General features: G+C 38.1%; 2 protein-coding genes and 2 long non-coding RNA genes across 7 annotated transcripts in view; 2 read left to right on the top strand and 2 right to left on the bottom strand.

Moving 5' to 3' along the window:
• Window position 1: 1 nt before the first annotated feature.
• On the bottom strand, window positions 2–22532 carry LOC137195550 (adhesion G-protein coupled receptor G2). 4 transcript variants are annotated; one of them, XM_067608012.1, is made up of 32 exons: window positions 20900–22529; window positions 20616–20670; window positions 18786–18943; window positions 17420–17493; window positions 15271–15342; window positions 14843–14913; window positions 13984–14759; window positions 12975–13011; window positions 12851–12888; window positions 11703–11833; window positions 11536–11614; window positions 11241–11290; window positions 9924–9971; window positions 9755–9822; window positions 9602–9645; window positions 9466–9505; window positions 8397–8431; window positions 8141–8259; window positions 7916–8033; window positions 7277–7749; window positions 6975–7185; window positions 6404–6560; window positions 5473–5637; window positions 4784–4906; window positions 4332–4377; window positions 4140–4243; window positions 3846–3970; window positions 2700–3071; window positions 2330–2613; window positions 1352–1453; window positions 962–1114; window positions 2–312 (listed from the first exon to the last, which is right to left on the bottom strand). In XM_067608012.1, the coding sequence occupies exons 3-32, from the start codon at window positions 18878–18880 to the stop codon at window positions 260–262; spliced, it is 4263 nt and encodes a 1420-aa protein (XP_067464113.1). In that variant the 5' UTR covers window positions 18881–18943; window positions 20616–20670; window positions 20900–22529; the 3' UTR covers window positions 2–259. The 4 variants fall into 4 exon arrangements, with proteins under 4 accessions (XP_067464113.1, XP_067464110.1, XP_067464112.1 ...); XM_067608009.1 differs by having other exon boundaries at window positions 2–316; window positions 20900–22528; XM_067608011.1 differs by lacking the exon at window positions 18786–18943 and having other exon boundaries at window positions 2–316; window positions 22444–22532.
• On the top strand, window positions 11731–17413 carry LOC137195554 (uncharacterized). The gene is made up of 3 exons (XR_010931133.1): window positions 11731–11789; window positions 14881–14968; window positions 15216–17413. It is a non-coding gene; the product is annotated as an uncharacterized lncRNA (long non-coding RNA).
• On the top strand, window positions 17509–20605 carry LOC137195555 (uncharacterized). Its single transcript, XR_010931134.1, has 3 exons — window positions 17509–18466; window positions 18876–18999; window positions 19708–20605. It is a non-coding gene; the product is annotated as an uncharacterized lncRNA (long non-coding RNA).
• gabrr3a (gamma-aminobutyric acid type A receptor subunit rho3a) overlaps window positions 22532–24137 on the bottom strand; it is a 19478-nt gene continuing 17872 nt past the window's right edge. Inside the window, exon 9 of the mRNA XM_067608013.1 lies at window positions 22532–24014. Within this exon, the coding sequence (XP_067464114.1) occupies window positions 23715–24014 (300 nt within the window). The 3' untranslated portion in view covers window positions 22532–23714. The remainder of the gene's footprint in view (window positions 24015–24137) is intronic.

The raw sequence follows: 24137 nt of genomic DNA, 5'->3' as shown, positions 1-24137 counted from the left end.
GTCATCTATGTCTGCAAGCAGACTCACAATTTTTATTTCATTGAAAAACTGTAACCTTATGTTATTTGTAAATAAATTTTTTCGTTCAAAATCAGTAGCAAATGTATTGAAGTACATAAACAGTCCATAAATTACTCTCTAGTCATTTACATTATATACAAAAATTTTAAAGTAACAGCCATTAAACAGTCTGTTCCTTTTTTTTGTTTAGATCAGGGTGCTGATTGGTGTCTGTGCTGCCTGTTGATCTCGTTGAGGATCACATCCCTGTTGTGGTCTTCATCAGCGGTGATTGCTCTGTCTTCAAAAGGGCTACCTGAAACACAGCATTACTCTCATTATTCCTAATAGGTAACATTTTTTTGGCAAACAATTTTTTCCAAAAGCATTGTTACAAACAAAATCAATTTAAAAAGCAATATAAATTCTACTTTCTTTTAATACATGTTGGACTGACAGTGAGCAGAAATATCCTGATTTTAATGATACACACTGTATGTACATATGTGGTAATGTAACAGGTCAAAATTTGTACGCACTTCAAAGTGTTTTTCAAAAGGTGTTTGTTTGTTCATGTGGTTACAACTCAAAAGTGTTCATTTTGAGCCAGTAACAATCGAATAATATTGCTCTGACTCACTTGTGTACAATTTTAAGCCAGCAAGCTCTCATCATACGTCAAACCAAACACACCTGCAGCAATAGATAAGCTCTATTTTTGACAGAGTTGACAAGCTAATAACAAGCTAAGTGTACGAAAAAGCATGAAATCATCAAAATTTGGTATCAATGAGCAAACATCTCACAGCCAGATGGCTTTTACTCCCACCTGAGGCCACAAGAGGAAAGGTGAAAAGCACAGAGCTTTGATAAGGAGTCAGCATGTCATAGTTACCATGACAACTTGGGTTCTTACAGTGAGCCGACAAAGCAATCACAATTGTGGACTGTCTTGGCTTACCGATGCCGTGAAACTGCTCTGAAGAGTCACTGACAAGGAAGGAGGAAGAGCTGGATGAGTTGTTGAACTGGGAGGACTTTGACGATTGAAGAGATGTGAGTCTGGTCACTGATGCCTTCTTCACAGTCTTCTGTGTTGCAGTACGACTCCACTCTGTGAAAAGAAATTTTACAAAATAACGGTGAAATGAGACAAGGTGAAATCCAACATAATCGTCCAGAGTTTGATGTGTGATTAATTACCATCATCATGCATCTAGTGCACTCAAGTCTGCTGCCCATATTCAAAGGAATCAGAAACCAGGTGCAGAGTAACATGAGTGTGAAATGTGTGAAGGTTTGTGGACCAGATTCAGAAAGAATTGTAAAATGAAAAGTGAACATCTGTAACCTGAGTTCTCTGCTAGTCTCATTCTGCCACAGCACAAGTAGGTCCTCCATTGCCTCCGCACATTTTCCTTCACCGCACAGTGTAGCACAAATATAAAGAAACCTACAAAACAGAAACAGCATTTATACTTCAGGTGACAAACTCTTGAAGGCCTACAGTATGAAAAAAAAAGAAATTTTAGCTTTAAAGTCATTACATCAACTTTACAAACACAACTACAATGGTGGGTTCCGGTCAGTGAGTATGATTTGTCAGCTCTCTGCATACACAGTCCTTTACGGTCTGTCAGATGTCTCCTTTTTGATTGAAAACAAGTCAAGTGCTGAAGACAATTCACCTTTTATGGCAGACAAGTAATTACCAACAAACTCTATATGATAAAGTTTGTTACCAGTGTTTGATTGTTAGTCCTCTTGCATAATGTAATGTTTTGATCACTACAAGACTGAAACCTTGTGAAAATGATCAATCCAGTTTATTACAACTTGGATCTTATTATTTTATATGTAATTATAACATTATACTCGCCAAATTAAATGCTGAGATCGGGGATTGAGATGACAAAAGAATTGAAAAAGCAAATTCATTTGGAAGTAAAAATGAACTTCATTTCAACTTTGATCTACTATACTTGCCATAGTTGTGCACACACACATTTTTTTATGCACTGAAGGATTACTGCTGACATTTCACATCCCCTTTCTTTCAGTTTAATCTCCAAATAAAGAGGTTTGGACAATGAGGTTAAAATGTTGGCATGTTTACAACCTGTCTGATTCATTGTAATGATGCTGCCATGTTCCCAGATGTCAGCGTATCTCTTTGGTAAATACAATGTTATCATAACCAATTGTAATGATAAAAACTACACATAAAACTACACATGGAAGATCCAAGTTTTAATTTTTCTGTGAATACACTTAAATGTTCCTCCTAATAATTAAATAAATGACACACCCAGGTATCCAGTCATCTCACCTTGAAAGGAGTTAAAGATGGCAAAGAGATACATGAATGGCAGGTTAAGGGGCCCCCAGGCAAAAAAGGCAAAACCCCAAGTGAGGCCCAGGAGGATAGTTATCCCCGCCACGCTGCGCACATCCTGCAGAGTGGTGCGGTGCTGCACGTTGTGAGGGTTCTGCTTCTTTAACCGACACAGCTGGACCAACACCACAATGAAAATGCTGAAGTTGAACAGAAAAATGACACAGAAATAGGCCACCACTGCCACGTAGAAGGCATTGTCATTTTTCAGCCAGCAGCTGTGGGAGAGGATGGGAGAGAATTAAAGAATTATAGTTTGTGTTTGTGTATAATGTGCAGATACAGCACTGGACACAAGACTTACAAGGTATCAGAAGTGCCGTCATCAAACTTTCCATAGGAGACAAGACCATAGTTATTCTTGTCAATCGCAATGACAATAATGACCACGATCATCGGGACGCCCCAGCCGACCAGCGAGAACTTCAGCATGTAGCGTGATATGTAGCTGTTGAAAACCTTCACAAGGGCCAGGTACATGTGGATGGCCTCGAGTCCCATCCAGGTGAAGGAAACTAGGAGGAAGTAGTGAAGGAACCAGGCAGTGGAGATGCAGAGGCCCACAGCATCTGGGTAGAGTGCCAGCCATGCATCTACCAGGAAGACCAGGTTCAGCATCAGCAGAGCCAGGCACAGCTGGATCAGGATTTTGGATGGAATGTCCTTACGCAACTTCCTGCAGTGTTCAAATGGTTTAGACAACATGAAATCTCTCAGAGGACTCAATGGATGGTGCGTCTACTGTAAAAAGCGCTGTAAAAAATATACATGTCCCTTAGCACATTCTTATTACTGCATTGCAAGTCAGATCCATTTGTGAATTCTAGCGGTAATTATTTCAATTTTTATATATGATTACATTTGTTTACAACTTTCACATTTGAAAATTTTCTCGCCTCCCTTGTCTTTTTGTACAGAACAGTCACACAGGCAAAAAATTGTCTTGCCTGGAAGATGATCTGCAATAGTATTTGAATGAACATTTTAACCTCTCTCTCTTCTCTTCCTCCACTAGCAAGGTTGGTTAATTTGGTTGGTGTTTTTTTTTTAATACATACCATAATCCACGCACTGCATTCATTACTGACCTACCTGACATTATTTTATTTTAGCTTAAGTTAAAAAAAGGTAATTTGTTTAAACTTTATTCATGTGTGATTTCCTTTTTTGTCATTCACTCTAGACCAGTACATGACAATTACTAACAAAGCCAAGATCAGCTTTATTAATTGCTATCAATTATAGAATATATATAGTGGATTTTTCAATATAATTTTAAAATATTGTATTTGATAACTAAGAGATAAGAATCTTAGGTGCTTTAAACCATAAATTAGTTTTAAATAATACTGTAACTTTAAGTTTAACTTTAAATGCATGCTACTTCAATGGTAAGTATTACAGTAAAAGTTGTATGTGTGTTATATATTTTGTGGTTCTCATTACTCACCCGAAGGCCAAGTAGGTGAGGAGGGTGATGGACAGGAAGATGGCAGAGATTCCACAGCCAATATATGTGATGAAGGTCAGGATGGTGGCCTGGATACGACTGGTTACGGGCTGTCTGGAGAGGTCCTGTAGGAGGGGGAAAAAAGTGTAGTAGTACTTAAAAATGTGAGGCTCCAAGTGTAAGTCCCTGAAAAGAAAAATCATCCCTGAATAAAGGAGCAATGGTGAGTGGCAAATTCTTCAATTAACACCAAAATAAAGGATGCATGAAAAAAGAAAGTAAACATTTTCTTACCAGCAGGATGGCAAAACTGGTTAGATGGTTGCAGCCACAAACGGTCTCATTATCTGTGCTGTTTCGGACAGAACAGCCGTTTGGATTCCAACCACCTGATCCCTCTGCCAACAGAAAATAAAGATCAACCATGTGTTCGTCTTTGTTCATTTAACTTCAATTAACTCTGACAGACACTTTTAGAGAACTTACTATTTAATGTAAAGTCCCAGAAAACACACGTAGCCACAAAATTAGCCTGCAGTTTGGGAAAAAAAAAAGAAATGAGCTTGTATCACTTTCCAATAAAGAATTGAACAGAATCATTTTCTTTTTCATGTGTTGAGAGTGACAACAACTGTTCTGTTGCTAGCGCTTCATTTTTGAAGCTGTGGCTCACAATTGTTATGTTTGTTATGTGTTGTGTGCTATGTTATGTTTGTGGTCTATCTGTATCTGAATTGCAGCCACTATAATGTGTAAAACCTTCACTTGTGCATTTGGTCCTTTATCCCTTTCCACCCCTAATTTAAAATGGGCTCGTCTGATAACACATTTAAAGCATTGTGTTCATTTTAATGTTCCTGTACACAAATGTTGTTGGTTTCCCTTATTTAGTACATTTAAGTCAGTCTGACATACTATTTTCTTTAAACCAGACTCACTGGAACAGGCTCTGTGTTCCTCAGGTGAATTATAACATCGTCCTGCAGTCCTGTGATCGACAGGTTGGCCACACTCGCTCCCAGGATCCCACTATTAAGTTTGCGTATTCCCAGAGATCTGTCCTGCATGGCCATTTAGAAGAGACAATGCAAGTAAATTTTGTCAAAAAATTGTCAAGTTTGCAAAGATAATCACTGTGTCCCAAACCCATGGTTCATCCTGAGTACTACAAAGTACACTCAAATCAATTACTGTGCTTACAAAAAAAAAAACACTTGATGGACACTATTCTCCCACAATGCAATGCTCAAAGGAAATGGAGAAGCTGCTCTCAGCTGCAAAACAAGTAATTATGGATGGTGGTGTAAGGATAAAACTCAAAGAACACCTCCAAAAACAAAACAAAACAGTACACTGATTTAGTTGTATACTCACTGCCAACACAGTATACTAAACAATACTACATACAGTATGTACTGGGACACAGCAACAGTTTCAATATGTAATTTAAAATGTAGTCCATCAGTTTCCTTTAAACACTACATCATGAATATAAAACTGAAAACGCAGAAGATAAGAGTAATAAATGTCTGTATTGTAATCAAAAGCCAAGAGTCCTGTTGCTCCTCAGTTAATGATACTGAAGGCATATCTAGCTTTGAATGGGACGCTTGTTAAACGTATAGACCTGGAACACTGTGCTTTTCTGGTAGAAGTTGAACTGGACTCTGGAGGCCAGCTGCTGCTCCTCGGAGGTTAGGTCCTGTGTGAGAGAGGGGGGCAGCCTGATGGAGCCCTGTGGGATCGAGGAGTCTTTTCTCGCACTCCTCCTGTGCCTTGGATCCCCGCGGACCTGAAGCACACATGCGGCACATACAGAGAGACACAAGCTTAATAACCAAATTTTATCACCACAGATTAATACAGCATGTGTTTAAAACAATGTTTTTATTTGGGACAACTGACATCAATCTGTCTGCAATAGTTATGCTGCAACAATTCAACTTGTTTCTTCTTCAAAAGGGTGATACATGTACCAAAACAAGTGTAATAGAGATGTAACCATAGAAATCATATTAGAAGTCATGTCACTGTGATGAAAGTTGTAGGTTATAGCCAGAACTGCTGACCTGGTTCATCTCACTGAAAGTTTCCATGTGGCAACAGCAACACTGAAGTACAGGACGAGTGGAACTACTAACAATAACGAGCACTGTGTTCCTATTAAATGTCTCAGTAAGCCGCCTAGATGGAAAGCAGCCATAATTCATGTTATTAATTACACATGTGCTTTTCATGCTGTGACAGGTCAAAGTTTCTGCTGTGAAAAATGTTTGCTGTGACCAAGCTCTTTATTGACTCTTGGCATGCACAAAATACTTAAATAAATCTGAATTAGTTAATAATTAATTTTGACTTTTTGATGGCTGTAGGTGCATTTAGTATGTAGCATTTGATCTCAACCTTGCAAATCTTGTACATATAGAACTCTACATGTGCTGTGAAATAGCTGTTATATACCCCACAGTATCCCACCGCTAGCACTTCTCCAATGTTTTGATGTATGGCTTATAAAACTCTTAATACAGATAGAATAAACTGGAATATTCCTGTCTTACCTGCACATCACTGGGATCTGAGATGGAAAAAAATGTTTCTTGGAAATTACTGCCATCTGCTGCTTTCACAGAAAGAGCCACAGCCGGCGACAAGAGTGTCTCAGTTGTTTCTTCAAGGAGCAGCTTCAGTCCCACTGTATCAACAATCCCTATGATCCTGAAAAAACAGAAAAAAGGAAATTAACTGGTATGATATGGTGTGCAAAATAACAATAATTCATTATTATCCAGCAAAAATATACAATGTATATAATTATATAACTTTACATACTATTATAGGTTATTTTTAGAGTAATTACCTTGAATTCGGTGCAGTATATATATATATATGTATTTTTAAATAATCACAATCTCTCTCTCTCGTTGCCTTTGTCAACTTGTATGAAAGCGTATTTGTGTGTTGGGAGGATAAATAGAGACAAACCATGACTAAACCAAAACACATGTGCTGTGTGGACAAAATTAATCAACATAAAATAACTTGTGGTGCAAAAAACCCCAAGTTGTAGCATTCATTTTTTTTAATAGTACACAATATGTTAGAGAATGTAAAAGACAATTCATCTGTAACCTGTTGGAGGAGGCGGCCAGCGTTTCAGGAGTAGCGCCCAGCAGATTGCTGACGATGTTGATGGAAGTGTTTCCCAGAGCCAGGCTGATGTTGGGGCCCGCCAAAAGATTCTCCAGCTGTGATACCAGCTGATCCACCTGACTGGAGTTCAGTTTGGACACATTTGTTGTCCGCTCAAGCAGCGCGTTGGCTTGGCTCTCACTGCTTTCAGCTGCAGTCAACCAAAAAAAAAAGATACAAGGCTGCTATAATGACGTAAATCTCACAGAGATGTACACATGAGCAGAGGTGAAAGAACAAACCTGTTTGATTGGTTGTTGGTCTCTCTGAAGGGATAACAGAAACTGATTCATTTCCAGTAGTTGTGTTGAGTGTTGCTGTTGCTGTCACTGTGACATTAGCGACATTAGCAGCAGTAGTGGCAACATTAGTAGAGACATTAGTGGAGACAGTAGTGGAGACATTAGTGGAAACATTAGTGGAGGCAGTAGTGGAGACATTAGTGGAGACATTAGTGGAGACAAGAGTGGAGACAGTAGGGGAGACAGTAGTGGAGGCAGTAGTGGAGACATTAGTGGAGACATTAGTGGAGACAAGAGTGGAGACAGTAGTGGTGGCGTTCAGGGCTCCAGTTGTCGTGTTCAGTGGGGGTGAAGTTACATTTACAGACGAGTTGGTGGTGTCCGGTTGCATGGTTGTCACTTTTGGACTGGGTGTAGTGACTGGCTTCTGAACACATTGCTCGTCCAGCTGCAGAAGCACATTTCCTCCATTACTTTAAAGAGATAAATTAAGATATTAGTTGCAAATATTTGTAAAAATCTGACATCAGGTGGTACAACTGGACTACAAACAGCCCTGAAATAAATTATGTTCACTCAGTTTGTAAAGTTTTAGTTAAGTTTGTGCAGAAAATAGGAAGGTAAGAAGATCATACAAACCATTGGAGGATTTGAGTTTCTTGTATTACCATGCAGAAGTCTGAGGGCTTAAGGTTAATGTTAGACCATGTGACCAGGGAGTTCAATGGATTCCCGCCAACTGAATTTCCACAAATCGCTGTGTGACACATGAGATAAAACACAAATGAAAAGTTGTTTTCTTGACAGTATGAAATGATGTTGAATTGACTTGTTGACTTGTTTCCCTGTAGTTAAAATACACACCTGCTCGAGTCACTGGTCCATCATAACGAATGCCTTTCACAGACTGAAGCACAATCATCACAGCTGCTGACACGTTACAGATAGGAACCTCATGAGCAAAGCTTAAAATCACTCTGCAACTACAATAAAAATAAATTTAAAAAAAATAATCAGAAGAGCGCAGATTTCAGTCAATGTTCAAATGTATCAGATGTATCAATTCTAACAGTAGAAAGTACTTTTCTTTTCAAAGGTAATGTGATATCATTAGACTCACATTGTGTCGGTATTTCCACAGCTCCCTTTGGCATCCTGAGTGGAAATTTCCATTTTAGTCAAACTATGTTATGTGATTATGTTACTAGGGCTGTAGTCTGCTGGTCGACTGGTCGATTAGTTGGTCGATATGCTCTCGTCCGACTAAATTCTCATTGGTCGAATAATCTCCGTGTTATTTTCATAAGGAGAAAAGTGCTACATCAATAGCTTTCCAGGAGTAATCCATTATTTCCTGCGGCGGGAGGGACAGACTAACAAATTACCTGTGAAATCGGGGGTGTATTCAAAACACCCCCGTTGTTTTCACAACTTTGAACTCGCCCAACCTAATGGAGACTGCTGGGTATAACTGTACTCAACGTTTACTGAACGTTTACTGAATCTGTGTTTCTCCATAATGACACAACGAGAACCCCCACCAGGCCAAAAAAAAATAAATTAATATTTGATTTTGATTTGAAATCGATAGCGTTTGGGAGTCTCTGTGCAGCGCTGTTCCGGTACGTGAGTCAACCTCTGTCGTTGCCTGGGAAACTGTTGGTAGCGTGGCTCCGTTAAGGAGTATGTTTGAGTAGCGAGTGGGAAAGAGCGAGGGGCAGAGAAGTGACGGTGGATGCGAGCGGGGCAGAGGAAAAGGTTAGTAGTAAGTTGTCAGTCTGGCTGTAGATGTACAGTACAGACTACAGTGTGTCAGTTAATAAATGCTAAAAAGTCACGACTGTTGTTTCCCCAAATGTTGGAAAAGTGAAGTTAACAACAATGGGTTAGCCTAACCTGAAGACACAAACAGAGAAATACAGAACAGAGAAATGTGTGGCTGCCGAGTTTACTGTGCACTCTGTCCCATTACATCGCCCCCCCCCCACCCCCTCGCCCGCGAAGATTATGTACGGTTTTAGTCGACCAACATTTTCTTTGGTTGACTACAGCCCTATATGTTACAGTGACACATTTCAATATTATAGAGAAAATGGTTTGATTAGTTTTGCTCTAGCAAATAGACAATATAGTCATAGTAGAGAATATGAAAATTATGGAAATATGAATATGCTTTGGTTGCTCATTACCTTGTATTCAGACGCAATGCTGGGCAAAGGACATGGAACACTATGAAGGAACATTTCAAAGATTATGACTTAATGAATGCATATTTATTCATATAAAATTTAATTTGTATATGCTTGAAGAATGGCAAAAACTTACCCTCTACTTGGAGGGCAGGTTAGTGGATGTTTCAACTGAGATATCTGTTAAAATTCAAAAGATTATTGTTTGATAATTAGAGACAAATACTAAAAGATACACTCACATGTATGCATGTTCTATGTGTGCACACATACCTGTGCATGAACTTACCATGGACAGGAGGTATGACATGTTTATCTTGGGATTTTCTATTTCAACGCGAAAAGTGTAGTATGCATCTAAAAAACAGAAACAAAATGAAAGCTTTCTTATAAAAAGTGATGTTTATTTAGATAATAATGTTGATGGTGATGGTTTTGTTAGTTGATAACACACTAACCAGTCCCATTGCAGTAAGCAGAGCAGCTGCAGTTGTTTTTCTCCTTTTCTGAAACAGTCAAAACATGTTGGTTTACTGTCTTTAAATGTCAGTGTGAATCATAGCAATTTCAAGTTCTACAAGCAATGTTCAACCTGTCTTACTTCACCATATTTTGTAGCACTGCGCCATAATTTTTAATCTGACAGAGGAGAAATTAGGACAGGCTGAGATTGTGCCACTAATCTACACATCTAACCTCTAACAAGATGGTGAGAACATGCCGCTCAAAATTTGACAGTGATCAGAGCTTTGGGTTTCTATGATAAGTTTATTTAATCAGATTAATTCTTGCATTTTTCATCAGTTTCCGTCAATATAGATGATAAGAATCTGTGAGCAGTTGTCTTTATGTCTCCCTGCAACAAGGATTTAGATGTAAGAGCCTTTAGCCTTTTTCCTGGATCATAGATCACTGCCAAAATCAAGGATCTTTGCCATTACTGAATCACAAAATAGCAGCCAGATTAGCAAAGAGACTGTAAACAGGGGGAACAGATTGCATTGTTCTGTCTTAAGGTAAAAAAAAAAGCCTACCACCACATCTAAAGCTCAAAAATTTAAAAATCTCATTTGTTTAATCCAGACAAAAACCGAAGTGTAAAAACAGCAAGTTGCTGTTTTAGAAGGGGATTTATGTGCAGGAGAGGAGCAATAACTTCCAGGAGTCTCTGCTGACTGCCTAGCAACCTCACAGTGCTTACAAGGTACTGCTCCTGGACTAAAATAAACTCTAAACAAACAAGATATAATGCGTTTATTAGTGAGCTTTGGCAGGAGCCTTATATGGAATGGACAGATATGAGAGAGGTAACATATAAATCTTCTCATCTAACGCTATCCATAAAAATGAATGAGCATAAATGTTGAACTTTTCCTTTAAAACCCTTAAATTGCTCTGTGTAGGTCTGTGTTTTGACATGTATTATAATATATAAACTCATGTAGTGTTTCAGTAAGAATAAAGTCTAATCAATTGAATTGGCCATGTGTAGATTTCAGAAAGATTTTAGACCTTCAAATCAATATGGATGAGCTGTGGCACTGCAGATGGTTTGAATATTTAGTGACTCTTGTCAGGTTTTCATCCATCAGAAATGTGTAAACTTTGTAAAGGTTTGTTTGACATTGTGGGTTATTGTGTGCGGATCAGTGGCATGCGTCCAAATTCTATCCATTTTAAAATCAGACTTTAACACATCAATGTGTGGTGATTTGTTAAAGCGGTACTTTTCTCTCTCTGGTGTTAAGACGTTTAAAAGAAATGTTAGAGCTCACCTGGACCACAGTTAGTTGTGTTGTATTTAGATGCCACATATGACTCTTCACTGTTGAAAGATAACCAGACACCACACCCAAAAACCTCATAAAATATTACAAAAATGCCAAGGCAATACATTACATCATCATACTGGACATATTTAACCTAAAGATCAATTCATAAATATTGGTTTAGAAAGTACAGCTTTTCAAAGTATGAAAAAATGTCACAGTGGTCTTGTTTTTAATGATCATTTAATAAATATGTTAGGGGTTAAAAAAGGGGAAGCGTTGTAAAAATGAAACAACTCACCATGATGCATTGTCTTTTCCAGTGTAACTGCAAATCTTTGCCTCTTGGGGATTGCTGTCGCACTTATTTTGTAGAGAATCTGTTAAATGAGACAAAGGGTTGTTTGCATCATTACTGTTGGTATGTTATGTATTGTTATTTTGTATTTTAGAGTATGCAACACTCACTCAATCTATTTGCTCTTTTTCCCACCACAGAGATGTTAGACAAAGTGTTACTGGCTGCACAGAGAGTACGGAGGATACAACATGGAGGTATGCGCTGCCTCAGCCTCAGTGTTACAGTGCAGTTGGTCTTCCTGAAGAATAAGGACAATGTTAACAAGTAGATTCGTTACACTCTTTTCACTCATTTCAAAACTGTTATTAAAGGACAGGTTCACATTTTTTCAAGTCTGTCTTAAAACAACAGTCAGGTGCCCAAATTAACATTTAAACATATTTTTCTTGCTGTAATCAATGTTCCTCCTGTTCATACTGACCATTATAAGATCCCTTCATAATGCACTTACAATGTAAGTGATGGGGACCAAATTTTTAAAAATGTATTTAAAAGTTAATCTGACACTAATACGAAGCTTCAGCCGTCCAAATGAGTCAAATCAAGTCGATATCTTTAAACGTTAGTCTTTTTAGTGCCAAAGTTCTTCTTTTTGTTACTACACTTCCACCGCAGCTCAACAGGGAAACACTGTTTGAGGAAACAAAAAAAGGGAATTTGATCCACTTGATATGACTAACTCAGACTGCTGAAACCTCATATAAGCTTCAGATAAACCTTTAAATGCATTTTTGCCCAAAATGACTGTGTGGACACACTGTGGCTTTTGTCCCCCATCACTTACACTGAAATGGCATTTGAAGGGGATCTTTTAATAACCAGTGTGAACAGGAGGAATGATTCCAGCAAGGAAAACCTCTTTCAGAGTTCATTTGGGCACTTGATTGTTGTTTTAAGACAGACTTAAAAAAATTGTGAACCTGTCCTTTAAAATCCTTTTTTCATTTTATAACTGAAACTGTATTACCTCAAATAGTGGCCGGGGCCTTTATTTACCTCAGCTGCTGAGGGTACCAGGCCTTCATTGGAAGCAGGCTTAATTTAGAGAGAGGCCTTTATTTCTAATTCCCTCTGTTTGATAAATATACTTGCTCATATTTTAGTATGAAGCCACCTTGGTTTCTGGTACATTATTTTTTCACTATTAACATTACATTACTAACATTTCATAGTCCAAACGATAAACTGATTAATCAAGCAAGCAAGATTCATTGATAATGAAAATAAAATTTAGTTGCAGCCCTATTCCACTTACTTTATTGCAGTCTTCATGGCGCATGAAACTTCAATTCCCTGTTAAAACATAAATCAACTGTGATTCATATGATCCTTCTACTCACATGTACTGTAACCCACAGACACATTTTAATGTTGCTTACTTGAAATAGGCCAGTTGTGTTACTGTTACTGCTCTCACTGAAAAATAAATTGTACATCATTAATTAGTTAACAAGACCAATAGTCATGCTAGTGGCTCTGTGAGTCTGCGCTTGTACTCTACTTGTAATGTGAGGCTTCTCCTTAATACATCCATGGTGCTTAAGCACAGTGCTATGAGCTAAATGCTAACAGCTAATGCTATCATGCTCACAGTGGCGAGGCTAACATATTAATGTTTAGCAGGTTTAATGTTTACCATGTTTTCCATCTTAGTTTAGTGTGTTAGAATGCTAACATTTGCTAATTGGCGCTAAATTCAAGTACAGCTGAGGTGGATGGGAATATGATTGGTTTTGTTGGGACTTGGTCATAAACCAAAGTATTGGATCTGATGATGGAGCAAGATGAAAAATTAAGGGATCTATAAATTAATTGGAATTTATCTTGACAAGACCTTGAATAATCTGCAGCAAATTTCACAGCAATCCATCAAATAGTCATAGTCAAATAGTCAAGATACTTCACTCAAAACCAAAAATGTCAACTCCATAGCGACACTAGAGGAAAAATCTGGGCATCACTGAAGTCATAAGGATTCAACCTGTGTGAAATGTGAATGTCTGTTCACAGCAATCCATTAAAAAGTTTTTGAGATATCTCAGTCTAGACATACTGAGATAGCTATCTCTAGTGGTTTGACTCTGTATGATGATTAAACAAAACACATGATTCATTTAAATAATTAAAGTAATAAATCACATAAAAGGTAGTTGTTCCTACTCTATGATTTAATGACCTCTGGGGAACATAATTTTTCAATGATAAGTTCACTATTACAAGAGCATACTTACAGTTCACAACAGCATTAAACAGTGGGAGATGCCCCCAAAATATTTAATTTGTCATCTAATTTATGAAAATGTTTGCACATCCTTTCATTTGTGCGTTCATTTTACAAAAAAACCCCACAACAACAAAAAAACAAAAACATTGCAGTGACAGTGATACCTGGTTAGTGTTTGTGCCAAAGTGACACCAATGTGATGAGGAACGCGCTGCTTGCCGGCTCTGATCCTACTGCCATTAGGTGAAGAATTATTCCAGTTGTTGCTCTGTGTTACATCCTCTGTGGTAATGTGATTTGTTGTAGCTGTGGTTGTGATGTGGCTTTGTAACATTGCGGTGGGTGCAGGTGTGGTTGTGATGTGGCTTTGTAACACTGCGGTGGCTGCAGGTGTGGTTGTGATGTGGCTTTGTAACACTGCGGTGGGTGCAGGTGTGGTTGTGATGTGGCTTTGTAACACTGCGGTGGGTGCAAGTGTGGTTGTGATGTGGCTTTGTAACACTGCGGTGGCTGCAGGTGTGGTTGTGATGTGGCTTTGTAACACTGCGGTGGGTGCAGGTGTAGTTGTGACGTGGCTTTGTAACATTGTCGTGGCGGCAGGTGTGGTTGTGATGTGGCTTTGTAACATTGTCGTGGCTGCAGGTGTAGTTGTGACGTGGCTTTGTAACATTGTCGTGGCGGCAGGTGTAGTTGTGACGTGGCTTTGTAACATTGTTGTGGCTGCCGTTGTGCTTGTGATGTCACTCTGTAACGTTGTGTTTGTAGTTGTGGTGTTTGTCTTTAACGTTATTGGTGCTGTGGTTGTGGTGTTGCTTTCTAATGGTGTTGTCTCATATGAAGTGTTTGCAGATGTAGTTTGGAGAGAGGTGGGTGCAGCAGTTGTTTTTTCATGGTTTGAAGACACGCAGTTCTCCAACTTGTTTTGGAAAACTTGGCGAAGCTGAGAAAAGGAACATGGTGCTCATTTTTTGAATCAAAGGATATAAACATCATGCATTTGGTATTGTAATTCTCCCTTCATACCCAGGATGTAATTTCTGATTCATTCTTCTTCTGTCCAGTCACATCCACAGTGACATCCACAAAGTAGTAGACTGCAGTGAAAAGGAAAGGCAGAACATAGTCAAAATCGATGCCACAGAGACCAAGGTAATGGTCAAACTCCTACATTTCCCATAATGCAACCAATAGCAACTTTTATAGGTAAACAAAATTGGTAAACACCCCATCTTTCAAAGTCCATGCCACCCACTAGAAATGCAGGCTTCCTGTTTTTTATATCTGTTTGTTCATTAAAATTTGTAGTCTCTCATCTCAGACCAAGATAACCCAGATGACATCAACAGTTGTGGTTTGACAGAGCCTGAGATGAATGTTTGCCCTTTTCTGATTACAGATGTTTCTACTGAAGTGGCAGTTAGTGAGATGATTCTCAGCATTTGCAAGTGTACCTGAGGTCTGTGCAGTTGTTGCAGGAAGTGAAGGAGTGGAATGAGCAGCAGAGGTCTGATTACAAGCGTGACCTGATGGGGAAACACAACAACAATCATCAGTCAGCACAGAAAGAATGAGGAGGAACAAGGAAATCAAACATAACTTCACAACTAGTGCAGCCCTGGAAGAAGTTGTCACGTTGTTGTCATCACGTTTCCTCTGAATTCATTCTTTTGGATGACTTAAATGAACTTGGACTGGCTTTCTAATAACTCATAGTGCTTAACTGACATCAGTCGACTTCAAGTCCCACAAGGCCAAATAAAACATGCCAGTTAAAATCAAATATGATCGATCTGATATCAACTAAAAAACCACTTAATTATCCAATGTCTTTGTTCAAGACATTGGTGACCATTGCCCAATTAGCACTCAAAACCACCAGACAGACTCCAAACGATGCATTGGCAAGAAAAACAATGTTAAACATTTTAATGAGCAGGGTTTTGTATGTATGTAATTTCTAACCCTGAATTAGTTTTTAATATTTTATGCACTTTTTAATACGCTATAAAAACTCTCCCCAAACATCTCCAAAGCTCTTGTTGTCCAAGAAACATCTTGGAAAAAAGTCAAATCTACCAACGGTCTGGAGTTTTAGGCACCAGTGAATCAATTTTATTAGAAAAGCCAAATCTGACTATTACTTGTCCTCTTTGTACACTCCTGTGGTAATGTATCTGAGTTTTGGAAGGTTAAATCCTTCAATCCTTGAAAAAGAATTGCTCAACCTCTCTTCTTTCTGCTATCTTTTATGATAATCAACAAATAACAGATAAGTCAGATATGTGTGAGGCTTTCAACTATTATCTAATTTAATCTGGCTAAATGTTCAGCAAAGACTTCACAGTACTACTACACCCTTTAATGATTGTAGATAAGTCATGTGTTTTTAACCAGTCTGGAAACAAATTTTCTCTGTAAGCCAGAGTGACATTTACAATTAACAGGAAATCTAAAGGTGAATGTAATCTAGTTTCTTCCTCTTTCATGGTAAAGTGCTGACTTACTTGCACCAGGTAACCAGGTATCTGGTTGGATAATTGGCTCACTTTTAAGACCCTTGTGGTAAACTGAAGATCAAAATCTATATATCCATATATCTATATATTTCTATATATTTCTGAAGAGTAACAAATCATGTTTTTCTTCAGCTAGTCCGAAGACTATCGTTCATTCTGTCTGCACTTAATTATGGTGATACTGTAGCCTCTTGACACAGTGAATTACACTTAATCACAGGTGATAAATCCTTCACTCACCATTGTATCTTGTATGAAAAGGTGGGATGGTCCTTTTTAAGTCGACAGAAGGGAGTTGCACTTAACATTATTAATCTATATAGCTCAAATGCCAAACGATCTCTGCTCTCTGATCTTAATACAGTCATTATTATGTCAGGGCACAGGATGTTTTAACTTCAAACACTTGGAAACAAATTTGGAAAAACTAGTTTTAAATACTATGTTCCTCACAAGTTAAAAGATCTGTCTTGTTGTAAAAAATCTTGTTTCTTTTGAAGATTTTAAAATATTAATAAAAATTAAATAAATAACTTCAAAATAAAGAAACAAAGAAATATAAAATGTTTCAATACATGTATCAAGTTATCCTGAAATATAGGACAATTTCCATATAGTTGATTTGGATCAACCTCTATTCTCTTGCACATGAACTACAAAATGATAGTGTACTTTTGACTAATTAGGTTCCTCAAAAGTGTTCGAGAAGCTCATGTTTACTGTACTGTATGTGGTAAGTTCCCAGTTGTCGAATAACAAACACAAGTTTGTTCCTCTGTTATATTTTCCACCTTCCTCTGCAAAGAGGCTACAGCATTGTGAAGTTTTGCATGAAACATCAGGCAAGAATAACAGGTTATGGTATATATTAGTGAGGAACTTAGCACATTCATGTGTGTGCATGTATGACAAAGGTTTAGCAGCAGGCATGTCTGGCATGTCAAACGTTAAGAGTTTATAAATAGAGGTGCAGAGATGTCAGTACAGATAAGGTGACCAGCTGACAGATGACTCCTCTCTATTGTCACATTGTCATATTGTCGCAGACAACCTTATTTTTTACTCTATCAGTGTTAGATCTTACCTGCCAGCAGGACAACGAGCAGGTATATCTGCAACCAGTGTGGCTGTCTGACATGTGAGCCTGGCTTCTTCACTCTGTAATATAACAAATAAAGTTTTTTAAAGTTTTTTTTTTTTTTTAGTTTATTGACCCATGTGGAAATGTCTGGTTTAAGTGTCATTGTTGTGACATGGCACATTTGACAACTATTGTTGCACAATATCTGGAGAAAAGGGTGAAAGAGGTGAGTCATACATAAAACTTCCCGGGCTAATCACAAACAACTCTTTCATTCACATCAAGCTAATGGATGCTAAAGGCTTTTCATGTAATTATATGTATTCAAGATTTTATCTTTGGTTCTGATCATTCAGTCAATCAAACACAATATCCTGAAGAAATGAATGAAGCTAAATAAAACACTTGAATGCATTCATGCTGAGAAACACCAACAAAGTACAACAGAACAAACACATTACCTTTGTCACTGCTACGCAAAACTGCAAATACTAATATATATAGTACATACTGTGCTGTAGACACACATACTTTCCATTAACAAACAGTGAATGTTTGCTTAGGACAAAGCTTTTCAGAGGTGATTACATCTTATGAAATTGTGCTGTTATCAAGCAGTGAAAATACAAAGAGATACTGTGTTAGAAGACTTACATCTATATCTTAGTTTGGTACAGGTGCAGGACAAAATGCTGCAACAAAACAAAATGAGAAGCTGTCCACACACTGAATTTGCAAGCTCCCAAGTTGTTTTTGCAATGTTTTGACCTGCATGGTTTTAGTTAGTCAAAACTAATCTGGGCAAACAGCAATTGACGTCAACTCCTGACAGGCAAGAACAAGATGAAGCCAAACTTAAGTGTGATGTCCAAAATAGGATAAACAATGTTCCTTGGCCAATAAATCCACTTGTCTTGTTTCAGTTTTCAGATATAGATAGAGAAATGAAGTCAGAAGTTGGCACAAATCCATGGACTCATCCTTCTTGGCAAAGTTTCCTTCAGCCCCTTAATACCAACTGAACATCACTGTAACACCACATTGTTGCTGGTTCGTCCTCTTATATCTTTATAGTCATAGAAATATTAACAGTAATATAACATTTAAAACACAGCATACTCTCAAACACATGAAATAAAAACATAAAGTAAGATAATGAGATGAAAATGATAGTTTAAATGACAAAAATTGTAGAATGAACCATATAAAAACATTTTAAATGTGATTTGAAAGTAGGTTGCCGGTTAAACATTGTATAAAGGCAGATATGTCTGAATAGAGAGATTAATCAAATCAGCTCGGCTATGATTGCCTGAGATGAGCTGTGATCCCAATTAAGATAAAGGAGACACCACCACCAAAATATTACCTGACAGAGGAGGCATACATGTGCGAACAGGAAAATCCACCAGAACAATTGCCTGAAGCTTTCATGACTTTTATGTCCTCATTTTCATAGGACATAACGCCTCTGTAGTGCCGCCACCCCAAATAAAGGGCAGAAGATGGTATTTGAGCACTGGAAACCTTTAAAGAGAAGTTGCAAAAAAGCAGGTTGGCAGGCTGGAGTACGTACAAAAAAGGTGAGATGTATTTATCAAAAATATTAACTAAACAGAGACAAAAATGAATCCCAGGAAATCCAACAAAAATAACTTAAGCCATATTAACAAACAAATAAAATCTACAGCGTCACAGAAAGTTGCCACCTCTCTAGTCTCTTCAATAGACTAGTGACTGGTCTGTTACCTTCTCAGCCTCACCTAAGTGGAATGTACCATGTTAGGTTACCGTAGGGTGAGCTAGACTGATACTACAGCTTCAAAAAATGAAAACAACATTGGTTACACACACAGCTATGAGTGTACCAAATTATACAAAATGTCATTTACTACAGAACAGTTTTATCATTCCTACCTCAACTTGACGGAGCCTAGTGACTCACCACTACCAGTTACCACTACCACTGACTAAGGAGATGATCTGCCCATCATCACAGCTGTCAAAAAGAACGGGACTGAAGCCCTTCAACAACTGAAACCCATATTACATTTGTGCGACATGACTGAAATTAACACAAACATTAGACTGACATTAGTGATTTAACACAAAAACACTAGTAATGTTGGGAACCAGGGCTTAGTGAAAAGCGAGAGGAGTAACTTTTTCACAGTCCCATTGGCAAAACTGAAACTCAAAAACAAAGCTAAACCACATTAGACGTGTATTTTCATCTCTCAAATGAGGCTGAGCAGGCTGCTGTGTAAGTTCACTGTGACTTTCTCATGCAGGATCAATAGTTCACACATGTGGCACGCCCCTGAAACGTCAAGTGGAACAGTCACTTTACCTCAGGCAAGTCTCACTCAACACTTGTCCTAAACAAATGATTTGATTTTACACCAAATCAAAAAATGTCCATTGGGCTCTGCTATCATCCTAAAAAAACACCGTACACTACTTTTTTTCCCTGGGGGCTATTTGAAGAAAGAGATGTAACTTTTTGTATCTTGTTTGGCAAGAAAGGTGCGCCTCAGGGTGTGTCTAGACTCTGTAAACAAGGGTTTCCAGGGAAACACTACACAGCTAAAAGAGTCCTGGCTTTGAGACATTTACGTCAGAAGAAGTCACGCACCACTAGCATTACACCAGTATGTCTTTCATGTTATGCACCTGCTTTTTAGGACTCTGCTGATTGTCTGTCACTCACCGCCACCACTGCGCTAATTATCACACACACATCTATTTCCTCCATTGTTGTGGCTCTTTAACATGTGTTTAACCAAGCATAATAAATACAATTACACAAACACAGTTAAGCTCTATATTAAATACAGTTACACTCTAAAGAGTGCACACACACATCTGGGACTGTGTTTTTATAATTTAAAGGACATTAAGGGTATAATAATCAATTACACTGTCATTAAAAATGTTCTAATATAGGAACATATAAAAAGGTACATGTTTAACTTGTTTTAGGCTACATAAAAAATAGATTTATATTATCAATGGAAAACACTAGGACCTGCGGCCTGGAGACAAACTACACTGGCAAAAGATTTAAACTTGAATTTGATCCTTCCTTCACAACCTAATGACCCAAAAATGTTTTATTATTTTTGCAGCAATTATTTAATACCTTTTTGATGCAGAAAACATAAATAAATGATTTTATAACATAAATAAATTAGTGTACCTTTCTGTGTAGTATACCTTCCAGTTAGATTTGATGCTGCTCCAGCTTGTGTTTTCTGTGAATAAGATAAAAAGGTGTAGTTCTATAACTGCAAACCAGAGGGAGTCATACAGAGGGATGCAGAAAACCACAGGTGAGGTTTTGATATCTTATTATTCATTCCAGCAGAAGGCTGGGAGACACAGTGTTGGCAGAGCAGATCCAAATAGTTTCTTTCACCATCAACAGCCTTTATTTGGCTTCTCCATTCTTTATGAAAGATAGAAAAGGTTGGCAGTCCTTACCTGGTTAATGTCCGCTGCTGAGCTTTGTGTTTTAGTCACGTACTACAGCATTTACAACCACTTCACCACAATAGATCATTATGTGCAGTCACACCCTACATCAATATTTGTACAGATTTAAAATGGTCCAGGTGTTCTGAGACATTGTTATAGAGGTGCCAGTATGACTTCACTACATTAGACTAATGCAGTACCAAATATATAGGGTGGTCAAGACAAGGGGGAGTCAAGTAGAGTGATATTAATATTAGTGGAGCTCTAGCACCACACAGTGGAAGTAACATAACATATAATAGAGTAGTTTTCTGTCTGTGCAGTTTGGATGACGTAGGCCTGGAGATCTGACAATCTGTATGAGCAGAATGATACTCATAAAGGAGTAGTCTGACATTTTTGGAAAACTACTGATTCTCTCTCTTGCTGAGAGTTAGATGAGAAGATCAGCACCACTCTCATATCTGTGTGTTAAAGTTAAAGCTACAGCCTGAAGATGGTTAGCCTAGCTTAGAATAAAGTTTGGAAGCAGGAGAAAACAGCTAGCCAAAGGTTAAAAAACAAACAAACAGAAAACAAACTGCCATCAAGCATCTCTAAAACTCACTAATTAACAAATTATACCTTGTTTGATTAATCTGTACAAATACCAAAGGTTAAAAACACCAAGTTGTTGGTGTTCATACCTCCAGAAGAGTTCAGAGACTTGTTGAATCAATGCCAAGGCTGAAGAACACCTGTTCAACACTAACACTTCAGTCCAAAATCTCCTATAGGTGTTCAGTTGAGTTGAGATCTGGTGACTGTGAAGGCCATAGCATATGATTCACATCATCTTCGTACTCATCGAACCATTTAGTGACCCCTCATGCCCTGTGAATTGGGGCATTGTCATCCTGGAAGAGACCACTCCCATCAGGATGGAAATTTTTCATCACAGACTAAAGGTGATGACTCAGAACAACTTTGTATTGATTTTCAGTGACCCTTCCCTCTAAGGAGACAAGTGGACCCAAACCATACCAGCAAAATGCCCCCCACAGCATAAAAGAATCACCAGATCCCCTCACTGTAGGGGTCAAGCATTCAGACTGTACTGGTTTCTCCTTTAATTTGTCACCCGTCTGTACATTCACCAGATAACCAGAAGCAAGACTACAGATAAATGCTAATGCAAATGCTAAACTTGTTCTGTATCTGCTGGATGTGTAACTTTGCTAACAAATTTGTCCCATCAATTTAAACAATTGATATGACATTGTTGGGTTCACAGCATAGACTGCATAAAAATAATAGACGTAACCACCGTGACATCACCCATTGGTTTGTGGACTGCCTCTTTAGGCCTCGAGTTGAGTTTTAACATCACCAACTTGGATTTTTGGAGCCAGAAGTGATGAGAAGTGACCATATTTGGATGAGAGGGTGGAGCTGACCCTAACGCTAGCTGCTAGCTTGGTTAGCAAGATGCATTTACATGATAATGCTAATGCTAATTTTAGCTAGCGAACACAAACAGGCTTAAAACCATTAAAACAAAATTTAGTTACCAGAAAAACTGAACATCCGACTCCTGAGAGGGTCTTTAAGTACAACCAAGTGCTGAACAGGACTTTTTAGGTGACATAAATGTTTCAATTAAATTGGACCATAGTTTACAAAATGAACATCATGCTGTATTGAAGACAACTTGAAACTAGCGATTGAGACCATGAACTCATTAGGAAACTATTTACTGAGGTAATACGTCAAGTGAGAAGTAGAGTCATTTTTTCATAGACTTCTATACAACCAGACTTCTTTTGGAGTCAGTGGAGTCGCCCCCTGCTGGCCATTAGAGAGAATGCAGGTTACTGGGACTATTGGCTTGTTCATAGCTTGTTTCTACTGTCCCCAAGTGGCCAAAATCTATTGTTGTAGGTGTTCAGAAAAATGGAAACCTAAACGATTTCATGACAGCTGTATTATGTACCTTTCAGAAATTAAAAAATCACCTATTAAAAAATACCGTTGCATTCTTCACATGAAGTAAAATAGATTAAAATCATTATGCTGTCACCTGTTCACCTATTTTAGGTTTGATTTATTAAAGGCGGATAAGATGTTAATGAATGCAAAATAGATTTGTGGTTCAAAAGTTAGTATAGACTCTACTTATGAAGGGATACTGTGAAGGGTCAGAATATGAACAGTATGTAAGGGTTAAAATCCCATCTGGACACACTGAAATACACTGCACAAACTCTAAAGCTGTGAAAACTAGAGAATTTATCTGTAATTTATTTTAATTTGATTTGATTTGATTTATTTTTGATTGCTCTTGAACGACTACTAAATCGACTGTTTTCTCAACTCCTGTTTGGTCAATAATGAACTCAACACACTTCTGTAAGAGCGTATATTTATTTTTCAAGACGCTGTACAATAATTATACAACTTCATGTATATAATGTGTCTAATCAAGCACTAAAATAAAATCCTGAAAAGTCTGGACACATTTTCTCATTCAAGGGAATGGGAAGGTGTGATTAAAACTCTTTCTCTTATAAAACAGGCATGCAAAAAACACTCATAAACATGCACAAAAATAACAGCCATTAAATGAAACAGCTGATCTCACATTTTCTGACAACTGAACACATCTTAAGTAGAAGACGTTATGCAGTATATCTATTCTCACAGCAGACGCTGTGCAAACTTAAGGTCATATCCCATAGAAGAAGAGAGTGTTGAAAGTTTATTGCAGCCTGTTGGTGTTACACTGTAGGGTGGTGAAAATAGTCAAAAAAAGATACTGTTTATTTGCTGCATAGTGAATGTCCTATGCATACATACTCCAGTAAATTATGTTGAAGAGCAGGTAAGCAAGGGGAAAAATGACTCTGGAGTAGGAGTCAATCATATAACTGTTGCTCATTATGAAGCTGAGGTTTTGTTTTAAAGGGTGCTTGCGGCGTAGCCTGGTGCCCTCTGTGGGTGCAGAGACAGTAGAGTTTCGTGTCTGGGTGTTCCTCTCTGTATTTGGTGTGCTGGAAACCTCTGGAAAAGAGGTCAGGTCGATGTCATTGTCATGGAAACAACCATCGAACACCATAGCCTCGGTGGCATTGAAGGTGGGGATCTGCAGCGACAGAGGAGAGGAGATGAGAGGATGTTAGGCTTTGAGGTCAGCGAGTTACAGATGGTAGGAAATGATTTTCTGTGGGTCAAACATGTCACATGAGATTGAAGAAGAAATTAGAGG

The sequence above is a fragment of the Thunnus thynnus genome, chromosome 13, assembly GCF_963924715.1.
Source record: "Thunnus thynnus chromosome 13, fThuThy2.1, whole genome shotgun sequence".
In the NCBI taxonomy this organism is placed as follows: Eukaryota; Metazoa; Chordata; class Actinopteri; order Scombriformes; family Scombridae; genus Thunnus; species Thunnus thynnus.
This window is presented reverse-complemented; position numbering and strand designations above follow the sequence as displayed.

Coding starts and splice junctions, on each gene's coding strand:
- LOC137195550 (XM_067608010.1), bottom strand. CDS start 18,880: ATGTCCTATGAAAATGAGGACATAAAAGTCATGAAAGCTTCAGGCAAT. Junction 13,012..13,983: donor TTGGCACAAACACTAACCAG/GTATCACTGTCA, acceptor TTTATTTTTCAG/TGAGAGCAGTAACAGTAACA. Junction 7,750..7,915: donor GAAACTCAAATCCTCCAATG/GTTTGTATGATC, acceptor ATCTCTTTAAAG/TAATGGAGGAAATGTGCTTC.